This window comes from Phyllobates terribilis, unplaced genomic scaffold, assembly GCF_046119375.1.
Source record: "Phyllobates terribilis strain yellow unplaced genomic scaffold, ASM4611937v1 Scaffold_5__5_contigs__length_657084704, whole genome shotgun sequence".
NCBI lineage: Eukaryota > Metazoa > Chordata > Amphibia > Anura > Dendrobatidae > Phyllobates > Phyllobates terribilis.
Genome location: NW_027362765.1, coordinates 249745956 through 249767659, shown reverse-complemented (window position 1 = coordinate 249767659; position 21704 = coordinate 249745956). Strand labels below are relative to the sequence as shown.

General features: G+C 41.5%; 1 protein-coding gene across 3 annotated transcripts in view; it reads left to right on the top strand.

The window, feature by feature from the left end:
* ITGB4 (integrin subunit beta 4) overlaps window positions 1-21704 on the top strand; it is a 71924-nt gene that overhangs the window by 32768 nt on the left and 17452 nt on the right. For all 3 annotated transcript variants that reach the window (XM_073684001.1, XM_073683999.1, XM_073684000.1), the window contains exons 5-28: window positions 1167-1371; window positions 3567-3663; window positions 4576-4747; window positions 4836-5099; window positions 8825-8914; window positions 10646-10768; window positions 10873-11040; window positions 11272-11348; window positions 11545-11756; window positions 14223-14326; window positions 14455-14553; window positions 15036-15165; window positions 15591-15713; window positions 16776-16882; window positions 17524-17557; window positions 17957-18142; window positions 18246-18349; window positions 18950-19008; window positions 19262-19285; window positions 19887-20035; window positions 20121-20300; window positions 20759-20907; window positions 21053-21260; window positions 21349-21500. In XM_073684001.1, the coding sequence (XP_073540102.1) occupies window positions 1167-1371; window positions 3567-3663; window positions 4576-4747; window positions 4836-5099; window positions 8825-8914; window positions 10646-10768; window positions 10873-11040; window positions 11272-11348; window positions 11545-11756; window positions 14223-14326; window positions 14455-14553; window positions 15036-15165; window positions 15591-15713; window positions 16776-16882; window positions 17524-17557; window positions 17957-18142; window positions 18246-18349; window positions 18950-19008; window positions 19262-19285; window positions 19887-20035; window positions 20121-20300; window positions 20759-20907; window positions 21053-21260; window positions 21349-21500 (3216 nt within the window). The remainder of the gene's footprint in view (window positions 1-1166; window positions 1372-3566; window positions 3664-4575; window positions 4748-4835; window positions 5100-8824; window positions 8915-10645; window positions 10769-10872; window positions 11041-11271; window positions 11349-11544; window positions 11757-14222; window positions 14327-14454; window positions 14554-15035; window positions 15166-15590; window positions 15714-16775; window positions 16883-17523; window positions 17558-17956; window positions 18143-18245; window positions 18350-18949; window positions 19009-19261; window positions 19286-19886; window positions 20036-20120; window positions 20301-20758; window positions 20908-21052; window positions 21261-21348; window positions 21501-21704) is intronic.

Below are 21704 nucleotides of genomic sequence, written 5' to 3'. Positions count from 1 at the left end.
TTGGAGACAATCAGATACCTCTCTAATAGCATTGTATGATGAATAAGTATCTGCCTGTATTTCTCTGCATTAAGGATACCATTTTGACCAAATCCCCAACACCACTTGCTAAAATGCAGCCCTAAACTTGCAAGGAATTTCTACTAGGATTTGTATAAGCCCACATCCACAGAAGATCTGTGGCTAGTTCTGTAATGTGTTTGGAACAGACTCCCTACCAAGCTCCTTTAAAAGCTGTGCAGTTACAAGAATTGATATTTTGATTAAGAATTTTTTCAACCTGTCTAAAACTTTTGCACTGTACTGTGTGTAGAAATATTTATTTTCCATGTCAAAGGTGCCCATAGTCTTTAAGTGGGATCTCTGGTCTAGAATGACAAGTTTGCAATCACTCTGTGGTACTGCAAACTTGCGAATCCTCCTAGCGCACAAGTGTATTGAGCAAAGCCATGCCCATTAGACGGGTTCTGGCCGGGAGTATGCATATCACATACTTGACCGCTGTTCCTGAGGCAGAAACCAGCGAATCCTCGTAGCGTCCAGTGCGTTCGCTGGGAGGATTCACAAGTCTGTTCTCACACAGAGTGACTGCAGACTTGTCTTTCCAAACCGAACAACCCCTTTAAGGCCATCTAGTCAGTTTTCACTCTTCCCTGTACTGATGAGAGGTCAGATTCCTGAAATGTCAGTTTATGGATGGGTCTTTCTTGTTTTCCTTTGTGGAGAAGTATATGGTTTGCTTGGCATAAGGTGCTGTAGTTTGCTTTCTTATGGCAGAGAGCTAATTTGCATAATTTTTCTCAAGAGCATTACTTATAAAGAAAGACTCAGAGACTCGGTTTGTTTCTTCACTTCAAGCTAGTACACCTGTCAACAAAATCTATAAATTCTATTAAATTCCATTGACATATAATGGGTTACAACAAGTTTCTGTGTTTTGATGGCAAAAATAGTGCTGTAGAGGAAGTTACTGTATTCTTGCCACCAAGAACACCGGAACTCCGATGGAAGACAAGGCCAATGTATTCCCGTGTGTCCCAGCAACCAAATAACATATGTTGGTGCTCACATTTAAAAAAAAACCTGAAGACCGGCCCCTTTCCCAGTTTGCATTCAATCAGAGCACTATTTTTCATATATGGTTTCTCATGTGCATGTATTCACAGAAAGAAGAGATCGACAGAACACAAATTAGGACACAAATTTATCCTCAACAAATGTCCATGCGTCTACGTGCTGGCGAAGAACATACCTTTGAATACCGTGTGTTTGAGCCGCTGGATACACCCGTAGATCTATACATCTTGATGGACTTCTCCTACTCAATGTCTGATGATTTGGAAAATCTTAAAAATATGGGGGATAAATTGGGTAAGAACTTGGCTGTAATATGTTTCCATGGGACATCATCTACAATGTGTGTATGTATAACTAATGTGATAGGGACAACAGTCAAACCTGTTGCATAAGTGCTAGGTCACAGAAACTAGACCTGGCACCTTACTTCCAAAGTGACAAAACTGAGGGATGTTTCAAGTTCATGGAAAAGTAAAGCTCTGTAGCAAAGAGGAAAGTCTTAAACCGACCATTCACCCTGGGACTGAAAAATGACTATACATTTCTCATGTATTTTCACCCAACTGGTGCCCACCGTTTGCCTCCCGCTGCCGGCTATGCTCAATTTGGCAAGCCCCATCTCCTGCTTCCAACATGTTTGCTACAGTGGCATGGGGACCACAGTGGTAAATCTAGACTACTCCTCACTTCTCTGTCTTTCCTATCCCACAATACAGGGAGGGAAGATGTGGTGTAGATGCATCACTGGGCTCCCATACCACTGTAGTGCTAGTGGCTATCTTAGAAGCAGGGAGAACAGGGTGCTGATCTGAGCAGAGTAGGGAGCGGAAGGCGAACAGAGGGCACCCAGTAAGGTGACTACATACAGTGGGTACAGAAAGTATTCAGACCCCTTTACATTTTTCACTCTTTGTTTCATTGCAGCCATTTGGTAAATTCTAAAAAGTTCATTTTTTTTCTCATTAAAGTACACTCTGTACCCCATCTTGACTGAAAAAAAAAACAGAAATGTAGAAATTGGGCAGTTCCTTTGAGCTCATGATTCTCATTTGGTCTGACATGCACTGTGAGCTGTGAGGTCTTATATAGACAGGTGTGTGCCTTTCCAAATCAAGTCAATTTAATTAAACACAGCTAGACTCCAATGACGGAGTAGAACCATCTCAAGGAGGATCACAAGCAAATTGTTTTTTTCAAAATTTGCAAAAATTTCTACATTTCTGTTTTTTTTCAATCAAGATGGGTTGCAGAGTGTACTTTAATAAGATAAGATAAGATATACTTTATTTATCCCGGAGGAAATTGCGGTATCACAGCAGCAGAACACAGATCTCGAACATGACACATATGATAACATAACATTTGGAATGCTTTAGACATTGCTTTTCAGACATTTGTTAAACACCCCCATAGCTGTTGGAACAAACGATCTCCTGTATTTTTCCTTTTTACACCTTAGTTGTATTAGGCGATTGCTGAATGTGCTCTTCTGTTTCGCAAACAGTTCATAAAGCGGGTGTGTGTTGTTGCCCATTATAGCTCTGCACTTCTTCTTAATCCTATCCTCTACCACCTCTTCAAAAGTCCCAAGCTGTAGGCCCACCGTCGCGCTAGCCTTCTTTATAAGTTTGTTGAGCTTGTTGGCGTCAGCAACACGCACACGGTTACCCCAGCAAATTATTGCCGCAAAGGTGGCACTAGCCACAATGGATTGGTAGAACACCTCAAGCATTTTGCCACACACATTAAAAGACCTTAACTTCCTTAGGAAGTACAATCTACTCATCCCCTTCTTGTAGACCTTCTCCATGTGGCACTTCCAGTCTAGCTTGCTATCCAGGTAAACCCCCAAATATTTGAAACTGTCCACCATCTCCACATCCTGACCGTCAATGGTAACAGGTAGGCATACCTTCTTGCACCTTCCATAGCTCATCACCAACTCCCTGGTTTTCTTAACATTTAGTTCTAGATGGTTAGCCTGGCACCATACTACAAAGTCCGCAACCACCCTTCTATATTCCTCTTCATCCTGGTCCTTCCCAATACCGCCAACTATCACAGAGTCATCCGAGTACTTCTGGAGGTGACAACGGTCTGATTTATACTGAAAGTCAGCTGTGTACAATGTAAAGAGGAATGGCGACAGCACTGTTCCCTGCGGGGCTCCGACACTGCTCAGTACACTATCTGATGTAGCCGTCCCCCACCTAACAAACTGTGGCCTATCCGACAGGTAGTCAATTATCCAATTCACAAGTCCCTCATCCACCGCCATTTTAATCAACTTAAAATGGGAAAAAAAAAACTTTTTAGAATTTACCAAATGGCTGCAATGAAACAAAGAGTGAAAAATGTAAATGGGTCGGAATACTTTCCGTACCCACTGTATTTAAAAATTACAGTCACATTTCATTCCCAGGTCATTTTAAGGTAAAGGCAGCAGTAAAAAAAGACTAATCTGATTTATATGTTTGTTTGCTTAACAGCTAATGTGGTCAGCAGTCTCTCCAGTGATTACACTATTGGCTTTGGGAAATTTGTGGATAAAGTGTCTGTTCCTCAGACAGACATGAGGCCAGAAAAGTGAGTATCAAAATGAGTTTGACCATGACGATAGGAATTCTAGAGAGGTTTCCATAGTATGCCATTAGATTTATTTATGTATTTTTTTTACTGGAGCCGTTGTGTTTCTTGACCCTAATAGTGCGTGTTTTAGAGGTAAACTTCACTTCACTGGAAATGGAATGAAGAAAAAGTAGATCTTTTTTTTCTAATTCCAGATAACCTCTAAAACTGGAATTAAATGTGGAATATCCTTCCATGGGTTAATGGTAGCAAGATGAGAAACTCATGGTGCTGAGTTGTAATTATTCAGAGGATATGGGAGGATTGGTAAAGGTATGGCTGGCTTCACGGCTTAAAGTCTGCCCACCCATGATGGGCCAATTTTAGCACAATTGTGAAACAAAATTGTGCTGCCATTGGCTCGCCATGAGTAGGTTGAGTTTTGGACTGAAGACCAGCAGCTCTGTGTAGCCTCACCCTAAAAGTGTTCTGCTCCATAGATTGTCATTGAATTTTTCTGTGATCACCATGTAGACTAAAGGCCCATATATACATCGGATTAAAGTAGGCAACAGCAGATTTTGAAAGGAATTGCCATTCATCTAATATGTATGAGGACATCCTGATCCTGATTTTCCCTCAGCTGTTGATGTTGGTAGATGAAGATGGGGCAACTTAAAGTCAAACCTTTGGTTCTTCTTTTCTCCTCCTTGTTGAAACACATGAACGTTTGCCTGAACTGAGCGATCATGTGTACAGGTGAATCAGGAGAGGTGGCTATCGGACAAATGAGGAGCAATCCATTAATAGCAATAGTGGTTTTAATAAATTACGTAATGAACACATCAACTCATTTATTAAAATAAGAGGTATACGTCTTGCTTTGTAGACAAATGACAAGTACATATATCTGGTGTGCTTTATTTTTAGACTGAAGCAGCCATGGCCCGATAGTACACCCCCTTTCTCTTTTAAGAACGTCATCCGCCTCACAGACAACATTGATCAATTTAGAAACGAGCTCAAGAAAGAGAGAATCTCTGGAAATTTGGATGCACCTGAGGGTGGGTTTGATGCCATTCTCCAGACTGCTGTGTGCACGGTAAGAAGGTTTTTGTTTGTAACTGTAATCAATATGTGCGCAAATATATACCTTTTTAATTTAGTGTTTGTTTCTTTGTTTAACACAGAACCAAATTGGGTGGAGGCAAGGAAGCACTCACATCCTGGTGTTCTCCACTGAATCGGCATTTCACTATGAGGCTGATGGAGTGAATGTTCTTGATGGGATCCTGGCCAGAAATGATGAGCGTTGCCATCTAGACCAAGCTGGATATTACACATATGACACCTTTCAGGATTACCCATCTATTCCCACTCTTGTGCGACTTATGGCTAAGAATAACATCATTCCAATTTTTGCTGTCACCAACCACTCCTATAGCTACTATGATGTAAGTGATGCATATAAATGGTGGAGGCTTTTGCTTTTGGGTCCAAATTCTATGCTACAAATCAAAATATTTTGAAGGCATGTTCTTCATTGGCAAAAGCATCTGAAAGACATTAGCTTTCACAATTCTTATTTCTGGCCCAAAAGTTTTTAGAACTCTGTTTTCTTCTCCAGCAGCTTAAAGTGTATATGGCTATTGCTAATTTTTGCTAGAATCAGAATCCAAGTGAAGATATACATTTTTTCAAGGAGCAACATAGCATCTATCTCAAGAGAGCTATGATCTCCTAACATCTGAAGTTTCTCTCATAGAAGGATTTGGTTTTATTATTTTCATTGTCTCCCAACTATCAGCTGTTTTTACTGGGAAAAGTCACACTCATTTTAAAGGGATTCTATCAGCAGGCGTTCACCCCCAAAACTTTGCTGTATTGTGCATGTAGCTCTTTCAAAGACAAGTTCAGCAATATCTTTATATGGCCAGTCCATTCCTCCATTATCACAAAATCTGCGTTTGAATCAATATGTAAATGAGGCTGAAGTGCTTTCGGTGCATGGAAGCTCTTCCCTCTGTCACTCCAGCTCAATTCCCTGCCCAGCACCACCTCCTGCTTGACTGACAGCTCCTTTGCTTGAAGTGACATCTATGGCAGTAATGCAGTCCCAATATTCTAGATTTACTATTCTAAGCATTTCAGAGTGCCGCTATATTTTTTCTTAGGGCAAATGAGTTGTTAGTTAAGCAAGAGGAGGCGGCACTGAGCAGGGAATAGAGCTGGGGTGACAGAGACTTCAGAGCTACAAATGTATCTTCAGCCTCATTTACATATCGATTCAAACACTTATTTCTCAGTAATGGAGGAACACATTGACTATGTAAAGGTATTGCTGGACTTGTCTTTGAAAGAGCCATTGTACATACACATATAAATAGTTTGGGGGTGAAACCATGCTAACAGATAACCTTTAAATCAATGGATGATCATGTAACTCAAAGTTGTTTTGAGTTCTCTAAAACAGTGGTCCCCAACCTTTTTTGCACCAGGGACCGGCTTGAAGCAAGATCATTTTTCCATGGCCCAGCAAGGAGGGGGTGGGGTGGGCGGGGCTTTGGTCATATGGGGGCGGGGTAATGGAGGGATTTGGAGTTTAGTGCATACTTATCATATAGTGTAGACCAGGTCACCGCCAGGAGCTATGCCAGGAGCCCCACATAATGTGCTGTGCCAGGAGCCGCATCACTGAGGCCCCATCACGCCCTGCAGCAGGACAGGGCAGCTGTCCTGACAGCTGCTGTTCAGCTGCATTTACTTCATCCCAGGGGCGGACACAGACTGTAGTGGGCCCCTGTGCAAGAAATTTTTGGGGGCCCCCCCCGCCCTTCATAAGGCAACAAAGTTATGTAAACATAACCCCCCCATGTGCATCTCTCACCCCCCCATGTGCAGCTCACCCCCGTGCATCTCTCATCCCCCTCCGTGCATCTCTCATCCCCCTCCGTGCATCTCTCATCCACCCCCCGTGCATCTCTCATCCCCTCCGTGCATCTCACCCCCCGTGCATCTCTCATCCCCTCCGTGCATCTCTCATCCCCTCCGTGCATCTCTCACCCCCCCGTGCATCTCTCATCCACCCCCCGTGCATCTCTCATCCCCCCGTGTACCTCTCACCCCCCCGTGCATCTCTCACCCCCCCGTGCATCTCTCATCCACCCCCCGTGCATCTCTCATCCCCCCGTGTATCTCTCACCCCCCCGTGCATCTCTCATCCCCCTCCGTGCATCTCTCATCCCCCCCCGTGCATCTCTCACCCCCCCGTGCATCTCTCACCCCCCGTGCATCTCTCATCTCTCCCCTCCCATGTGCATCTCTCATCTCTCCCCTCCCCCCATGTGCATCTCTCATCTCTCCCCTCCCCCCATGTGCATCTCTCATCTCTCCCCTCCCCCCATGTGGATCTCTCATCTCTCCCCTCCCCCATGTGCATCTCTCATCTCTCCCCTCCCCCCATGTGGATCTCTCATCTCTCCCCTCCCCCATGTGCATCTCTCATCTCTCCCCTCCCCCCCATGTGGATCTCTCATCTCTCCCCTCCCCCATGTGCATCTCTCATCTCTCCCCTCCCCCCCATGTGCATCTCTCATCTCTCCCCTCCCCCCCATGTGCATCTCTCATCTCTCCCCTCCCCCCCATGTGGATCTCTCATCTCTCCCCTCCCCCATGTGCATCTCTCATCTCTCCCCTCCCCCCATGTGCATCTCCCATTCCCCCCACTCCTAGTTAATTGTATTTAAAAAAAAATAAAACTTGTTATACTTACCCCCATGCGATCCCTGCAGAATCCTGGCGCTCGTCCAAATCGCTGACACCAGGTTCTCCTGACTTCCGGCCATGTGACGGCGCCGTCACATGACCGGAAGTCAGGGGAATCATGAAGGTGCTGCCGCAGCAGCGCAGCGCTAAGATGTCCCGGACCCGGCGCTTAGCATGCGGCCGGGGGCCCCATGAGGAGAGAGACGCACAAGAGGGGGGCTCCGAGGGGGCTCCTACCGGCCGGGCCCCATACTGGAGTCAGGGCAGTCATGCCCTGATGGCGGCCCTGCTGGAGGCTGGAGGGGCCCCCTCTCCCCGCGGACCGGCTGAAAAACCCCAACGGCCCGGTCCTGGTCCGCGGACCGGCGGTTGGGGACCTCTGCTCTAAAACAATAGCATTAGCTCTTAGTGATTCATCACTCAATTAATATACTCTATTAATAAGGTTGTCCTGTTGGAACAAGAACAATTCTTAGAAAGCTATATAGGCCAAAGCGTGGCATCTCCCTGTCTACCCAAGGCCGCCATCAGATAGGGTGGCATCCTTATCAGACCTTAACAGATCTGTTTGTAGAACATTAGTTGAGGGTGACCAGTCAAGTCCATCCTCTTTGCATTACTTTGAAATCCATGAAACTGTTTTTTCACATTTTGTAAAAATTTACACATCCACCAATGGTAATAAAATGACTAAAAAAAGATGCATCCACCGATTTAACCTTTGCTGTTTCAGTGATGCATTTCCAGTCCTCATTGATAGTCTTCAGATTACTTGTCTGCAGTGATGACATCCTCCTGATCACCCCACATAATCACTGCAGCCAATCACTGGCCTCAGCAGTATAAAGTACAGCAACATTGAGGCCAGTGATTGGCTGCTGCCCTTACATGAAGTATGCGGGACCCGACAGGGAGGACCAGGGATGTGGCATTGGGACAGATGGGATTTTATATTAGCACATATGTTTCTGTTCTTTCTTTACTGTTGTGCGCTGCAAGCAAGTTTTAATGTAATATGGAAAACCCCTTTAAGTTGAGGGTTTTTTTTATCAGTGTTTTCATTACTTTTGGTAATAATTTTTAGTTATTAATGAACATTTCCGCATGACAAATTTGTAGTAGAAATGTCTTCAACTGTTTATGTATCTGAATGGGGTTGTCTTGTGGAATTCTTCAGGCAATTTAGACTAATTGAACAGTTGCAGAAATTTCTTCAACAAATCTGCAGCATGTAAATATACCCATAACATGATATCAAGTTATATACATATGTACGAAAAGCATTACTATAATGCACAGTTAAATGGTTTATAGACTCAGTGTGTCTGTTCTACATTCGATATATTAGTAGAAAATGTGCAAGGTGTCTGATTGAGTATCATGCTCCAATGGGATTAACAATCTGTCTTTACAGAAACTAAGCAAGTACTTTAAGGTGTCTGAAATTGGAGAATTGAAAGAAGACTCCTCAAACATTGTGCAGCTTCTGGAGGAAGCTTTTAAGGTACTAGAAGTTTTCAAGTACATTGAACATGTAATGGTGGACAACATATTTTTTATGTGATACAGCAAAATAAATAAGAACAGTAAGAGGTTACTTCCAAGTAGTTTGAGAAGCAGTTATTTCTAGAATCACATTTACAGTCAGTTACTTCCGCAACTGTTCAGTCCCAGGCTGTATGACGTGTCGGCTGCAGCACGCTATGGCAGTAATGTAGCAAGCCTGCACCATTTGCATAGGACACTGTTAATTCAAAGTGAATGAAAATAACCGAGCTATGCAAATAAACATAAAGTACTGGCCTTCAAGTTGGCCTCTGTTACATCTGCATGATATTAGACAATACAGATTCACCGGATACATTTTTAAAATACTGATTTAGCCATTAAGTCTGAAAACAGGCTCGTAACTGTTTTGATAGTAACCATTTTGATAGCTACTCCACAAAAGATTTATGCAATAACAAAGGGAGGAGTTTTTAGCTAAAAAATATATAAAGGATGACAATAACCAGAATGTTAGCAATAAAGCAGTGCATGTAACATTGTAAGGATGGTTACAATAAATATAAATGTACAAAGCCCCAAATAGTAGACACAGTGGTCAAAATGTACAGTATATTATATATACTGTACAAATATACTTGTTCCAATTCATAGATGTATGGCAAAAGTGCGTCTATCCATATTGTAATGCAATCTGCAAAGTTACTAAAGAACATAGTCCCCAACGCGCGTTTTGCATGCTTTGATCTCGCTTCCTCAGGGGTTATTAGAAAAGGATCTGTTTTTCAGAAATAGCAATATGGCTATAGGCTAAAAAACTGATTTTATTCATTGATGTATTGTTTTGCCTTTGTGACATATTTTGGCTTTCTGTTTATATTCAGAATTAAACCACATCTGTCATGAAAAACATAAGCAAAAATTCTAAACTACCATGTATGAAAGACGGAAAAATGTTGTCTGGTCATTAATGGGCTTTATAGGAGTTTTCTCTATCAGTGTGTTATCAGTAAGGGCCAAACCTCCAGGACACCTATCAGTAAGCAAAACAAAGGGACAGAAGACACTCCGGGCTGAGCTGCAGTATAAGTCACATCATGTAACATGTATCTCAGAACCAATGTGCTTAGATGCAGCACTGCAACCCCATCGGTCTGGTTCCTCTGGATTTTTTTTCAATTTGATCTAATATAATTTATAAAAGGTAACCCTTTGCTTTGAACATGCAGTCCGTGGGCAGCTTGTCTGTAAATTATTGTACAATTTAATGAGAAAAGATTCTGTATAATGTGAAATGGTTTACTTCAATTCCTGCTCATTCTGGGCTCAAGAGGCCAATGTGAATTCTTAGTAGTGATTGACAGCCTTCCTTACACACAGGGATTGCAGTCAATCACTAATTAGGACTGCCCACTTAACTCCTAAACCCAGAATGAGCAAGAATTAAATTGAAAAAAATAATAAATTATTCAAAATATTTTCTTACAATATTATATATCAGTCTACTCAGCTTAGTCCCTTCTGCTCTATAGCATGCTGCCCACAGACAGAAATGCATGTTCAAGGCAACAAGGTCTCTTCAATTAACCCTGGAGAGAAAAAATATTTGTTATGTGGTTCAATTACTATACATCACAATGAATGGTTTCTGACCATTAACCAAAATGTGATACAGTTTTATGGCTTGAAGTTGAAATAATTACACTAACACATTCCACTTTATTCGTAGCAAATCCGCTCGAGGATGGATATCAGAGATGATAACACGCCTCGCTCCATGAATATTTCAGTCTCATCCGATTCGGCCAAATTAACAGAAGCAGGATCTTTTCAGGTGACCCGTGGTGAAGTGGTGAGTGTCACAAGAGAGGCTAATATTCTGATATGTTCATCTCTATTTATATAGGAAGAGGGTAATGGCAAAAAGGGATTAATTCCCTTTTTTCTTTTTATTAGGGGACATTTAAAGTAAAAGTAAAGGCTCTAGAGGAAGTTAGTAATCAGAAAGTTTGTGCGCTGCCCCTTCAAGACCGGTCCGGCAATGTCTTGCTTAAACCATCCACCTTCACAAATGGATTGCAGATTGATGCGTCGGTCATGTGTGATGTGTGCCCTTGTGAATTGGTAAGTTCTATGGACCTAACACTCAAGACTTGAAAGTAGACCTCACAGAGATGTCTCCTGTTATATCCCCCTCACTGAACATACTACTTACTGTTGTGTCGAGATACTTTTTCCTTTTTTTAAGATGGCATTAATAATAGGCAAAGCATGTTGGTATACAATATATAGCACACTTTAGTAGATCCTAAGCTTCATTAATGTTCTTCCCTCTTTACTATCCATCATCTATAGCAAAAAGAAATGAATTCCCCAAAGTGCAACAGAAATGGGCACTTTTCTTGCGGACGCTGTGAATGTAAAGAACCCTGGTAAGTCCTAGGTAGAAACTGCTATGTAGCTGAAGCTATGTCTACGTCTGATGTGATCCAAGTTATTACACAAATGCATTTTGGATATTTTTGGCCATCTTGAAATAATGTTGTATTTTATCACTTAGTTTTGGAACAATGAATCCCCATGGGATGTTTGCTATGTGCCTAGAATACTATGTCTACTTTTTTACAGGAGAGGAGAATTCTGTGACTGTTCATCTTTACAAGCTATAGACAGCCAGTCATGTGTAACTCCTAATAGCACAGAAATCTGCTCAGGAAGAGGAGAGTGTCTCTGTGGAGTTTGCCAGTGTTATGGCGAGTCCCCAATCCACCAATATCAAGGAGAATTCTGCCAGTTCAACAATTTCCAGTGCCCACGCACAGGAGGCTTCATGTGCAATGGTACGAAGCCATCATCATTTTCTACCTTGTAGCTACTTATATGTATTATGGAACATTACATGAATTCTTGGGTGTCATTTCATAGTGAATTGCTTTGTAACCTGTTTACTACTGCAGATATTGCCTTAGAAAACCTGATAATTAACATATACTAACAAAAATTACAGCACCATTTTTACAATTAGTAGGGAAAAAACAACCAGTTTTTAGCCTACAGTTATTAAATTATTTTAATGATCATATTTATGGAAATATTCTGCATTTGATCTGCCTCATACACCTTTATATGTATACAAACCAGAGAAACCTGACCAGCACCTCCTAATGTGAACTGGTGCCAGCTGCTGTAACTATAAAATATATCAAAAGAATGTAGCAGCACTCCATATGGCCAAGATACGTCTTAACAATGAAAATATTAGGATCTAAACTGTTTTCCTCAGGAACAAGTACTTACAAAAACGAAGGTTTTTAGCGCATAAATTGGCCAATTCAAGTGTGCCCATCAACCACGGCAAGGTAACCTCCCCCTGATGGGTAACTACTCTGCCTTCCATGCCACTTTTGGGCTACAAGCCTACAACTAAACGGACAAACATGTCTTCTTCTGGGCTAAAAACACCTACATTCTATATATATTGTAGGGGTTCACTCTCTCAGGTATTCACTTGGAACACAAAGCCACAGGGTTTTTATGTCATAAACGGAATAGTGCTTATTTCCACTGTTTGCACAGCACCAAAACAAAACCATAAACATATAATTCCTAGTCTTGTCCAGGCACTAACTAAACAATGCAGACCCTGACTACTTAGACACGGCTGAGCTAGTCCCAGTTCGGTCACACAAAACAGCTATCGTCCATAACAACCAGTGATACTTGCAGTTTGGCGCACACGGCCTGTGCAGTCTCTTCCCAGAGAGATTCTGGCTTTCCTTTCACCAGCTCCAACACAATCCAGTCTGCTCAGCTTCCCCAGCTAACTGACCAGTGATGTCCCAGATGTGCTTGATAGGAGACAAATCCAGAAATGTTACAGGACATGGTAGCAAGTTTAGGCCATTCAGGCTGCTCACAGTAGCATGAGCAACATGCAGTCTGGCATTATCACGTTGAAAATTGGCTACAGGGAAACTTTGGAGAAATGGCCATTCCACTGGTCCTACCACCAAATCAATGTAATGCCAAGCTGTTAGTGTACGTGAAATGAAGACTAGAGGGGTCCTGTTACTGTACATTATGCCACCTTACCCAGAGGTATGGCTATTTCTCCACGGTGTCCCAAATTTTAGACATCATAGAATGGAAATTGCAAAGGGAGCTGCCAGCAGCGGATCTTGATGATTTCTGTGCCCAAGTGCATTCACCATGGCGGAATGTTCCTAATATAACCATTAATAACCTCATTGATTGTAGCCAAGATGTGTAAGTGTGTGTGTTTCTGCGCATGACACTCATACTCATGACTAGAGTATACATCTCTTCATGGAGACAATTACTGTAGATAACTAAAGGAGGGATTTTAATATCTATAATTTATGTCTATGGCTTTCTGCTCATTGCCTAGGTTACCAGACACTTCCACAGAGTATCAGAGGTGATTGGTGTATGCTTTAGGGTCTTAGTTTTAGGAACACATCTCAGAAAGCCATTCTTACCAATACCTGGACACAATAACAATATACTGCAGGCCCCAGTAATATAAAGTGGAGATAACACAGGTACAAAATATTGATGAATAAACACTCACACACATACAACTCATGGGGGGTGGTTTCTTAGTATTATAAATGTACACAGATTAGGCTTTTATCGGGTGCCAATCACACAAGTGTAGTATGTTTGGAAGGGGAGAATAGGGTGCCTGTATCTGTGGGGTAGACTTATATGGTGCTGGGTAGCCCACCTCACCCAAGTGCATGTATCTGTGTGACTGAAAGCTTATTTATGTGCATGTATAATATTAAGCAGCCATCCCCATGGATCATAGGAGTGAAAGAGGTTGTTTATCAGTATATCGCACCTGTGCTACCTTCACTATATAGCACTTCGGTCTGTCTGCATATATATTGGTATATTTACCTGTATACTGATATTGTGACAAGGTATTGGTAAGTATGACTTCTTTCTTTCTGTGATGCGTTTGGATTTGATGTCCTTTTCAGTATATTGCTTTTCATTTTAGTCTTTGATTTTGAGCATGTTAGTGCTGCTTTGAACCTGGCCGGTTCTGGGCGGCTTCATTCCTCCTTTGCTTTGCAAATGCTGTAGAGGCAAAGCTACTTCTGCTATCAGTATGGGAGAGTGCAAAGTTCGGACCAGCAGCGTGACTGTGACCATGTCAATCATCAGGAGTATACTACTCCCCAGCGAGCAGGAAGCCAGGAGGCAGAGGAGCGGGGCGCTCCTGAACAAAGAACATGAGACTACCCCTTTAAATATCAAATAATGTTTTACACTTGCAGATAGAGGCAGTTGTTACATGGGAGCCTGTGCTTGTATAAGTGGATGGGAAGGGGCTGGATGTGAGTGCCCAACCAGCAATCAAACCTGCCTGGACAGATACGGGGTAAGTGCTATGCTTAGATGTAGTAAACTGCAGAACATTTATTCTTACTTTATTACAAGGCAATATTGTTATAGAACATGCCTACATGATATCTGCAGGTGATGCTAAAGCAATTTCTTTTTCTACAGGGTTTGTGCAATGGCCGAGGGAGCTGTGTTTGTGGACGTTGTCAGTGTGACACAGATCCCCAGTTTACCGATGTTCTCTGTGAATTTAGCACCTCCCTGGTATGTATGCTGCCAGTGTAAAGACTATGCTTGAATTTTACATTATATTCTTCTATGATGATGGAAAGATAGATTGTAATGGACAATACTGCACAACACTGGGAAGAATTTCATGCAAATTTCTTCAAATTTAGCAAAATGGTACATGTGGCATTATTAAGCATTTTAGACACATTTCCATTCCTTACGTCATCTCACGCTGGCATGCTAAACATTATAATGCAAACATTACATTGGCAGGCTGACATTACACTAAAACTTGTGACAAATATGTCGCCTTTTGCAACTCCTACCGGCTATGCCCCGTTTATGGATCAAAACTATATTAATGACACAGACACCAAATGGGTCCAAAACACATAATGAATTTTGCAAATGTTGGGCACAATAGGTGAACCTGTAAAAATGAAGGGGTACATGGAGAACTTAGTTTTGTGTTTGAACTTTGCCACAAATGTTCTTTTCTTTATCTATCCCCATAGCGTCTGTTGGGAGCCTGTGAAGATGTTAGAACGTGTGTGCAATGCCAGGCATGGGGTACTGGAGAGAAAAAGGGACAAAAATGTGAAAACTGTGAAATCAAGATAAAGATGGTGGATGAACTCACAAAAGGTAGATTGCCAAAGTGACATATTTCCTTCCATTGTCGCACTGGGGTGGCAGGGTCCCACCAGAAACATGTACTTTGGGGGACCGATGTTCAGCTACCTGCAAATATTACATTACCCTCATTCACAAATTTACCAGTTTCTTGTATATAATAATAAACTAGGTAGGTGTTAAATGACTGATGAAATGTTGCCTTTGTCTGTACATAGTAAATTGAGTGTATTGTGCAATTACTGCTCGTGTAGGTGGATAGGGCTCCCACACCTGCAGAGTGGCCCACCGAGGAATTCACCTGTTCTACTGAGGGCCAGTCCAAGCCTATTTCCATCATGTCTACTATCTGTGCCTGGCCCTGGACCAGTAGGTCTTCTATGATGAGTAAACTATGGACACATTTACTGACTGCCATCTCTCAATTTTCATACTAGCTGATGACCGAACCGAGAAATGCTCCTTCCGAGATGAAGAGGATGACTGCACCTATCATTACACTGTGGAAGGATTAAGCTCCGTGTTATCAAACTACACTGTTATGGTACAGAAGAAAAAAGGTGAGCTGCATATAGCAATATGCATCCATGTCTTATTGTCAATTCACATGTTCAGCTGTTATAATAAGGCAAATTGTGATTATATATATATACTGTATATGAGAAATTTGCATCTTTCTCGACTTATGAGAGTCACTTCTTTTCCCCTTCCCCCACTTCTTAAACTCACACTCCACTCCTTAAAATAAAAAAGAACAGTCTAAGGCCCCCTTCACATGTCCGTGTTTGTAGTACATGTGGCATCTGTTGTTTTCATGGATGCCACACGTATCCATTATAACCTCTGCTGCTGTGCACACGTCCGTATTTTTACATGAACCATGTGTCTATGTAAACCACATGGAGACATGTCCATTTTTACTATCAGCATGGATGACAAGGGCCAGTACAAGTCTATGGGTTTGTGTAAAACACGTACAGCACATGAATGGCATCCGTGTGCTCTACGTGCTTAATATTGTAAAGTATAGGAGAAGCTTCGTAATTTATTTTTCTTTTGCCATACAATAGAAACACTGATGGCAGGCCTTAGTAAAAGCAAGACTGATTGTGAGGTGTCGGCTTACATGTCCATTTATATGGAGAGGGGATGAGGGAGGAGTGAGGAGCAGAGAGAGAAAACAAGCAGAGGCAGAAACAAGCAGATCATGTTGAGGTTAGTGAGTCATTTAGCTTATCCCACAGTCGGATTGACAGCCACACTGCTGTATAATCTCCTCCATAATGCTACTATTTTTGAACATGTGCTAAACAGATAAGAAACAGGAATCCCTCCACTGCTATGTACTTGTATAGGAGACATCATGGCAGCCAGTCTCCACTTGCTAGCTCAGAGACAACTGAAAACTAGAGATGGAGCCTGCAGAAGGGCAAAACTGGTGAAAGATGTAGAAATAGTGGTCACAAATAGAGTTATTTCTCATGTACACACATGACAGTTTATACTGAAAAGTTACATGAAATGACAGGCATGCTTCAACACTGATTTATTTGTTACCCCTTCTCCAGGCCTCACCATACTTATTTCATGTTCTGAGCACTGATTCCTTTCTCTATCCTCAGAGTGTCCTCCAGGTGCCTTTTTATGGCTCATTCCCCTACTCATCTTCCTCATGTTGCTCCTTGGCCTCTTATTGCTTCTCTGCTGGAAATATTGTGCCTGCTGTAAGGTAAGAATATGCCATGGTAAAGATGTAAAGGGAACCTGTCACCATGGAAAATGCATTGATTGACAGTCTTATTCTGCACAGATGCGCTGCTGAGTCGGTTGTCAATCAAAGTGCCGGGGTGCGCTTACAGCTGCTGCTCAGAGTATAGGGAGCCGTGATGTCAGCAATGATTATGGCCATTCTGCACAAACCCCCTAACTGAAAGCCACCGGCTCCCTGGAGGATGTAAGTTCATTTTCTCCAGGTAGCCACACTTTCATTAAGGCGGCCAAGCAGCACTGGACTGCTATTTACCTGCAGATTAACTCTATATCTGCAGGTAAATATTGTTTTCCGAGGTGACAGGTTTCCTTTAAAAATATCTGAACATTTCATTGTTTGTCCATTTTGAGTTGGGTGGGCCTAAGGACTAGCTTCAAGTCTATGGGGCCTTTCTATATGATTTCTAGTGGAAGCATTCAGAGTTTTTATTTGTCTGATTCCAATAGAATTGCTTTTAGGGGAGAATACTTCTTTAATATGACGTTATATGGAGATACCAAATGCAGCACACAGAGTATATAGAAAATGTATGTTAAAAGGTACTGGTGGGTTAATTTTCACTGTATTTGAGCAATGAACTTTGACTTCTTCTTTTACAGGCATGCCTGGCCCTATTGCCCTGCTGTGGACGAGGTAATGGACATTAATTAAAGAAACTGAACTTATAGTTTATTTTCTGTATGAAAAAGTACAGGATGCAGAGTATTTCCATTATGGAAAAATATTTTCGTTTCTTCATAAAGGCTCAATTCTATGTTCTAATTTTATATTGCTCCTACACATATAAGGTGTAACTATTGTAAAATACATATGGGAGTACATATACTAAAAGGGAAATTAAGTATATAGTGTGTAGATATTCATGCAGTAAATGTAGGATAAGTCTATGTAGAATATATTAAGGTGCGGTTCATTTAATACAGGTGTCTGCATAGAAGAAGTAACATAGGTTTCACGCATCATAGGAGGCATGATTTTTGGTGGTGAAATATGAACCCAGTTTTGATTAATAATTATATGAATTAATAATAGGACGCACTGTGGGATTTAAGGAAGACCACTACATGCTGCGACAAAGTCTGATGTCATCTGACTACTTGAACACTCCTCTAGTACGAAACGGTAACCTCAAAGGTGGAGACACTGTAAGATGGAAGATCACAAACAATGTCCACCGTCCCGCACCAGCACCAGGGGATTTAAATCCTAAAGAGCTAGGTACGAAAAAGAAACTGAATACTAATGCTATAGAAAGTGTACCCATGTACTGTATATAGAGTGTATTAATATATGATTAAAAGGATCTCATCTCATTTTGTAGTCCCATATGGTGTCTCACTACGGTTGGCTCGACTCTTCACTGAAAACCTGTCCAAGCCTCAGACACGGGAATGTGATCAACTGCGCAGAGAAGTAGAAGATACAGTAAGTTGGCATTGTAAATGGTTATTACCAAAATAATAAACTATTCCCTATTATTAGGATAGAGGATAACTTGCTGATCACTTGTAGTCTGACCATTGGAACTTTCAGCAATCCCCAAATTGGGGTTCTGGATTCGTGATCAGAACTCTCCAGCCCTGTTTTGAATGGAGCGGTGGTACGCCTAATCTCTGCTCCGTTCATTGTCTATGGGACTGCTGGAGAAATACGAAAGCTGTGCTGTACTTTCCCTGGCAGTCCTGTAGACAGTGAATAAAGAGGAGGCCAAGCATGCACATCTTCGCTCCATTCAGTATGGGGCTGAAGTGACCTGATTTTGGGATCACTGAAGGTCCCAGTAGTCGGGACCTTCAGCAAGGTATCATAAGGGATAACTTATTTATTTTTGGAGGGTATCCATTTACTGTTACTCCTTAAGGTTCACACCCTCTTTGCTCCTTTTTTTGTATTTTAAATGGGTAATAATTACATCTTCTCAGACACTAAGATCTTACCATATTTACTCACTGATTTAGATCTGCATTTTAAGGAGAGGGGGCACCAGAAAATCAGGAAATCTAATACCCATTTTTATCCCCCCAGCTGAACGAGGTTTATAAAGTGATTCCAGGCACTCACAAGGTGAAGCAAACAACATTCAGGTAATACTGTATTCAGCTGTAATACAGAATTGTCCACCTGCCACAATATATTGCAATATATGTATACAGTATCAAAAAATCTAAACCCAACTTTTCTGTTATGGATTTTAAATGTCCTAATATCATAATATAATACTCTCGTGTTTAATAGGACCACCCCTTTAAGACAATTGTTGCAATTTTGAGAGGTGTTATTTACTGTATCACAAATGCTCCATTTTAAATTCATGTTTCTATTTGTTTCTTCCTTTAGGTTGCAGTCCAATGCTGGCAAGAGGTACAAAATAAAAACGTACATTTTACTGTATTTTCATTGATGTCATCAGTCATTTACAACTAGTGTCACTCATCAAACAGAAAATGGGTATCAATACCATACATTTATGAAGCGCCATTAATATAGATGCATGTCTTAAAGTAAAATGCAATAAATACAAAATATAATTTCATTTACTATGAAATTTCAGTTTTGGAGACCTTTGTCTGCTGTTTTCTAGTAACATTTTGATGTCATACAAACTTATTATACGACATATAATAGGGGAAATTAACTGGTGTCCTGTCTAATGTACAATATGACGAGTGGTCATTCAATTTCCAGGACACCCATAATGTGTAGAACGAAAGTCTCTTCATGACTTATTCTGTCCCAGTCCATACTCACTGGTGTGACTGTGCCTGGTACTGCAGCTCAGTAGGGTGACGATCGTTGAGAACTTGGGAGGGAGTGGCTCGCGAAACACCCACTGATTATATTTTAATGGTAAATCAAAGGCATAGGTAATCAAATTAGGATCCCGGCGACCCCTTTATAATAAGGTCATTCAATTATTTAGCCTACAAGTGCAAATCCGACATCTCTATATCAAATCCTACAGACAGGACCATACAATCGCAGACACTGTATTAATGGCTCCAAGAGAAGCTGAACCTGAAATTGTAAAAGTCACAGAGAAGCACGTATCACAAGAGGCATTCCAGGACTTGAAGGTCACCCCAGGATATTACACAGTCACATCTGATAGAGGTAAGAACTAATGTCCTTTAGGTAAAGCTGAAACTTCATGCCTTCACATTTTGTGATCTTTGGCGCCCCTATGTGTCTGTTGTAGATGCTCACGGTCTGGTGGAATTCCAGCCGGGGGTGGAAATGGTGGATGTGCGAGTTCCTCTCTTCATTCGACCAGAAGATGATGATGAGAAGCAGCTACTTGTGGAAGCTGTAGAGGTTCCCTCAGGAATTGCTCGATTGGGAAGGAAAAATGTCAACATCACAATCATCAAAGAACAAGGTGGGATAAGAGACAGTGGGGCAGATTTATTACATTTGGACCGTATTTAGATACTTTTGTCAGCCTTTATGCCACCTCTTGCGTGGCTTACTTTAGACCAATTTTCTACACAAAAATTTTGTGACCAGTTGGAATATTTTAAGCCATGCCCTTTCCTCTATGACGCTCCCCATTGTCTAGAGAGGCTTCGAAAAGTGTCTAAAAGCATAATATAGCTGATGCTAAGCAGATACACTAGATTTTTATTTTTTTAGCAAATGGAGCCAGAATTGTGGCACATTTAGTTTTGTAAAATTGGCCCAGTAAAGTCAAAATACCTGCAGAATATTTAATATTTAGGTCAACAAAAATGACTCAGTTCATGGGCCTGTATGTAATCTTTATTTAAACTATTAGTTCACCTTTGAACATCATTATATAAACCTGGAATTCATTAATATCTTCATCTTATGTCATAGCTAAGAGTGTTGTGACTTTTGTGAAGCCAGCGTACACCTATAGCCGCCAGGACCAATTTGCTCGCGTCCCACTTTCACGTGAAATTCTACAGAATGGCAAGACTCAGGTGACCTATCGCACCCAGGACCTGACAGCTCGTGACGGCAAGGTAAGTACAAATCTGTTAGAGTACTGGATAATTAGCCTTCTTATATTGTCACGAGACTTGTAGGACATGCTACAAAAGGATTTACTAGATGTTGAGTTTGGTCTCTCTGATTTTTATTGTAATATTTCCCCCCTTATTATTTTAGGATTATACTTTCTCAGAAGGTGAAGTCACATTCCAAGGAGATGAAACTCAGTCACAAGTCTTGGTTCCTCTACTTGATCGTTCAGAGGTCGACACCTTACTTGGAAACAGGCAGGTGAAACAATTCCTGTTGGAGCTGAGCAATCCAAAGTATGGTGCCAAGATTGGCAAGTACCCACAATGTACCATCACCATTGATGACAGTGCAGGTGAGCTAATATCTACACATTGTAGGCACTGGTAAAACTTGTATTCCTGAATTTTGGTATTGACCTGCTTGTCCAATTCATTTATCAGATATTGTACCAAAAGTAATGACACAACAGGCTCTCCAGTCTCCTCGTGGAAAATTAGGAGCTCCCATTAATCTAAATGCTCAGGCTATTAGTGCTAGAAAAATCCGACTCAACTGGGTTCCCCCGCCTGGAGGAAGAGTTGCTGGGTATAAAGTAAGTGTCTTTTTATCATCTCAAGGCCAATCTTAGAGTTATCTAAAAATGTCAGTTATTACTACCCACATAATGCTTGTCTACAGTTAGACATCTGAACATTAGGCAGATATAGCTTGACATCTGTTTAGTAGATTTACCATCTCATTTCCCAATAATCAGGCAGTGTAAACAGACTGCCCATCACCTGACGAGCGAGCAATA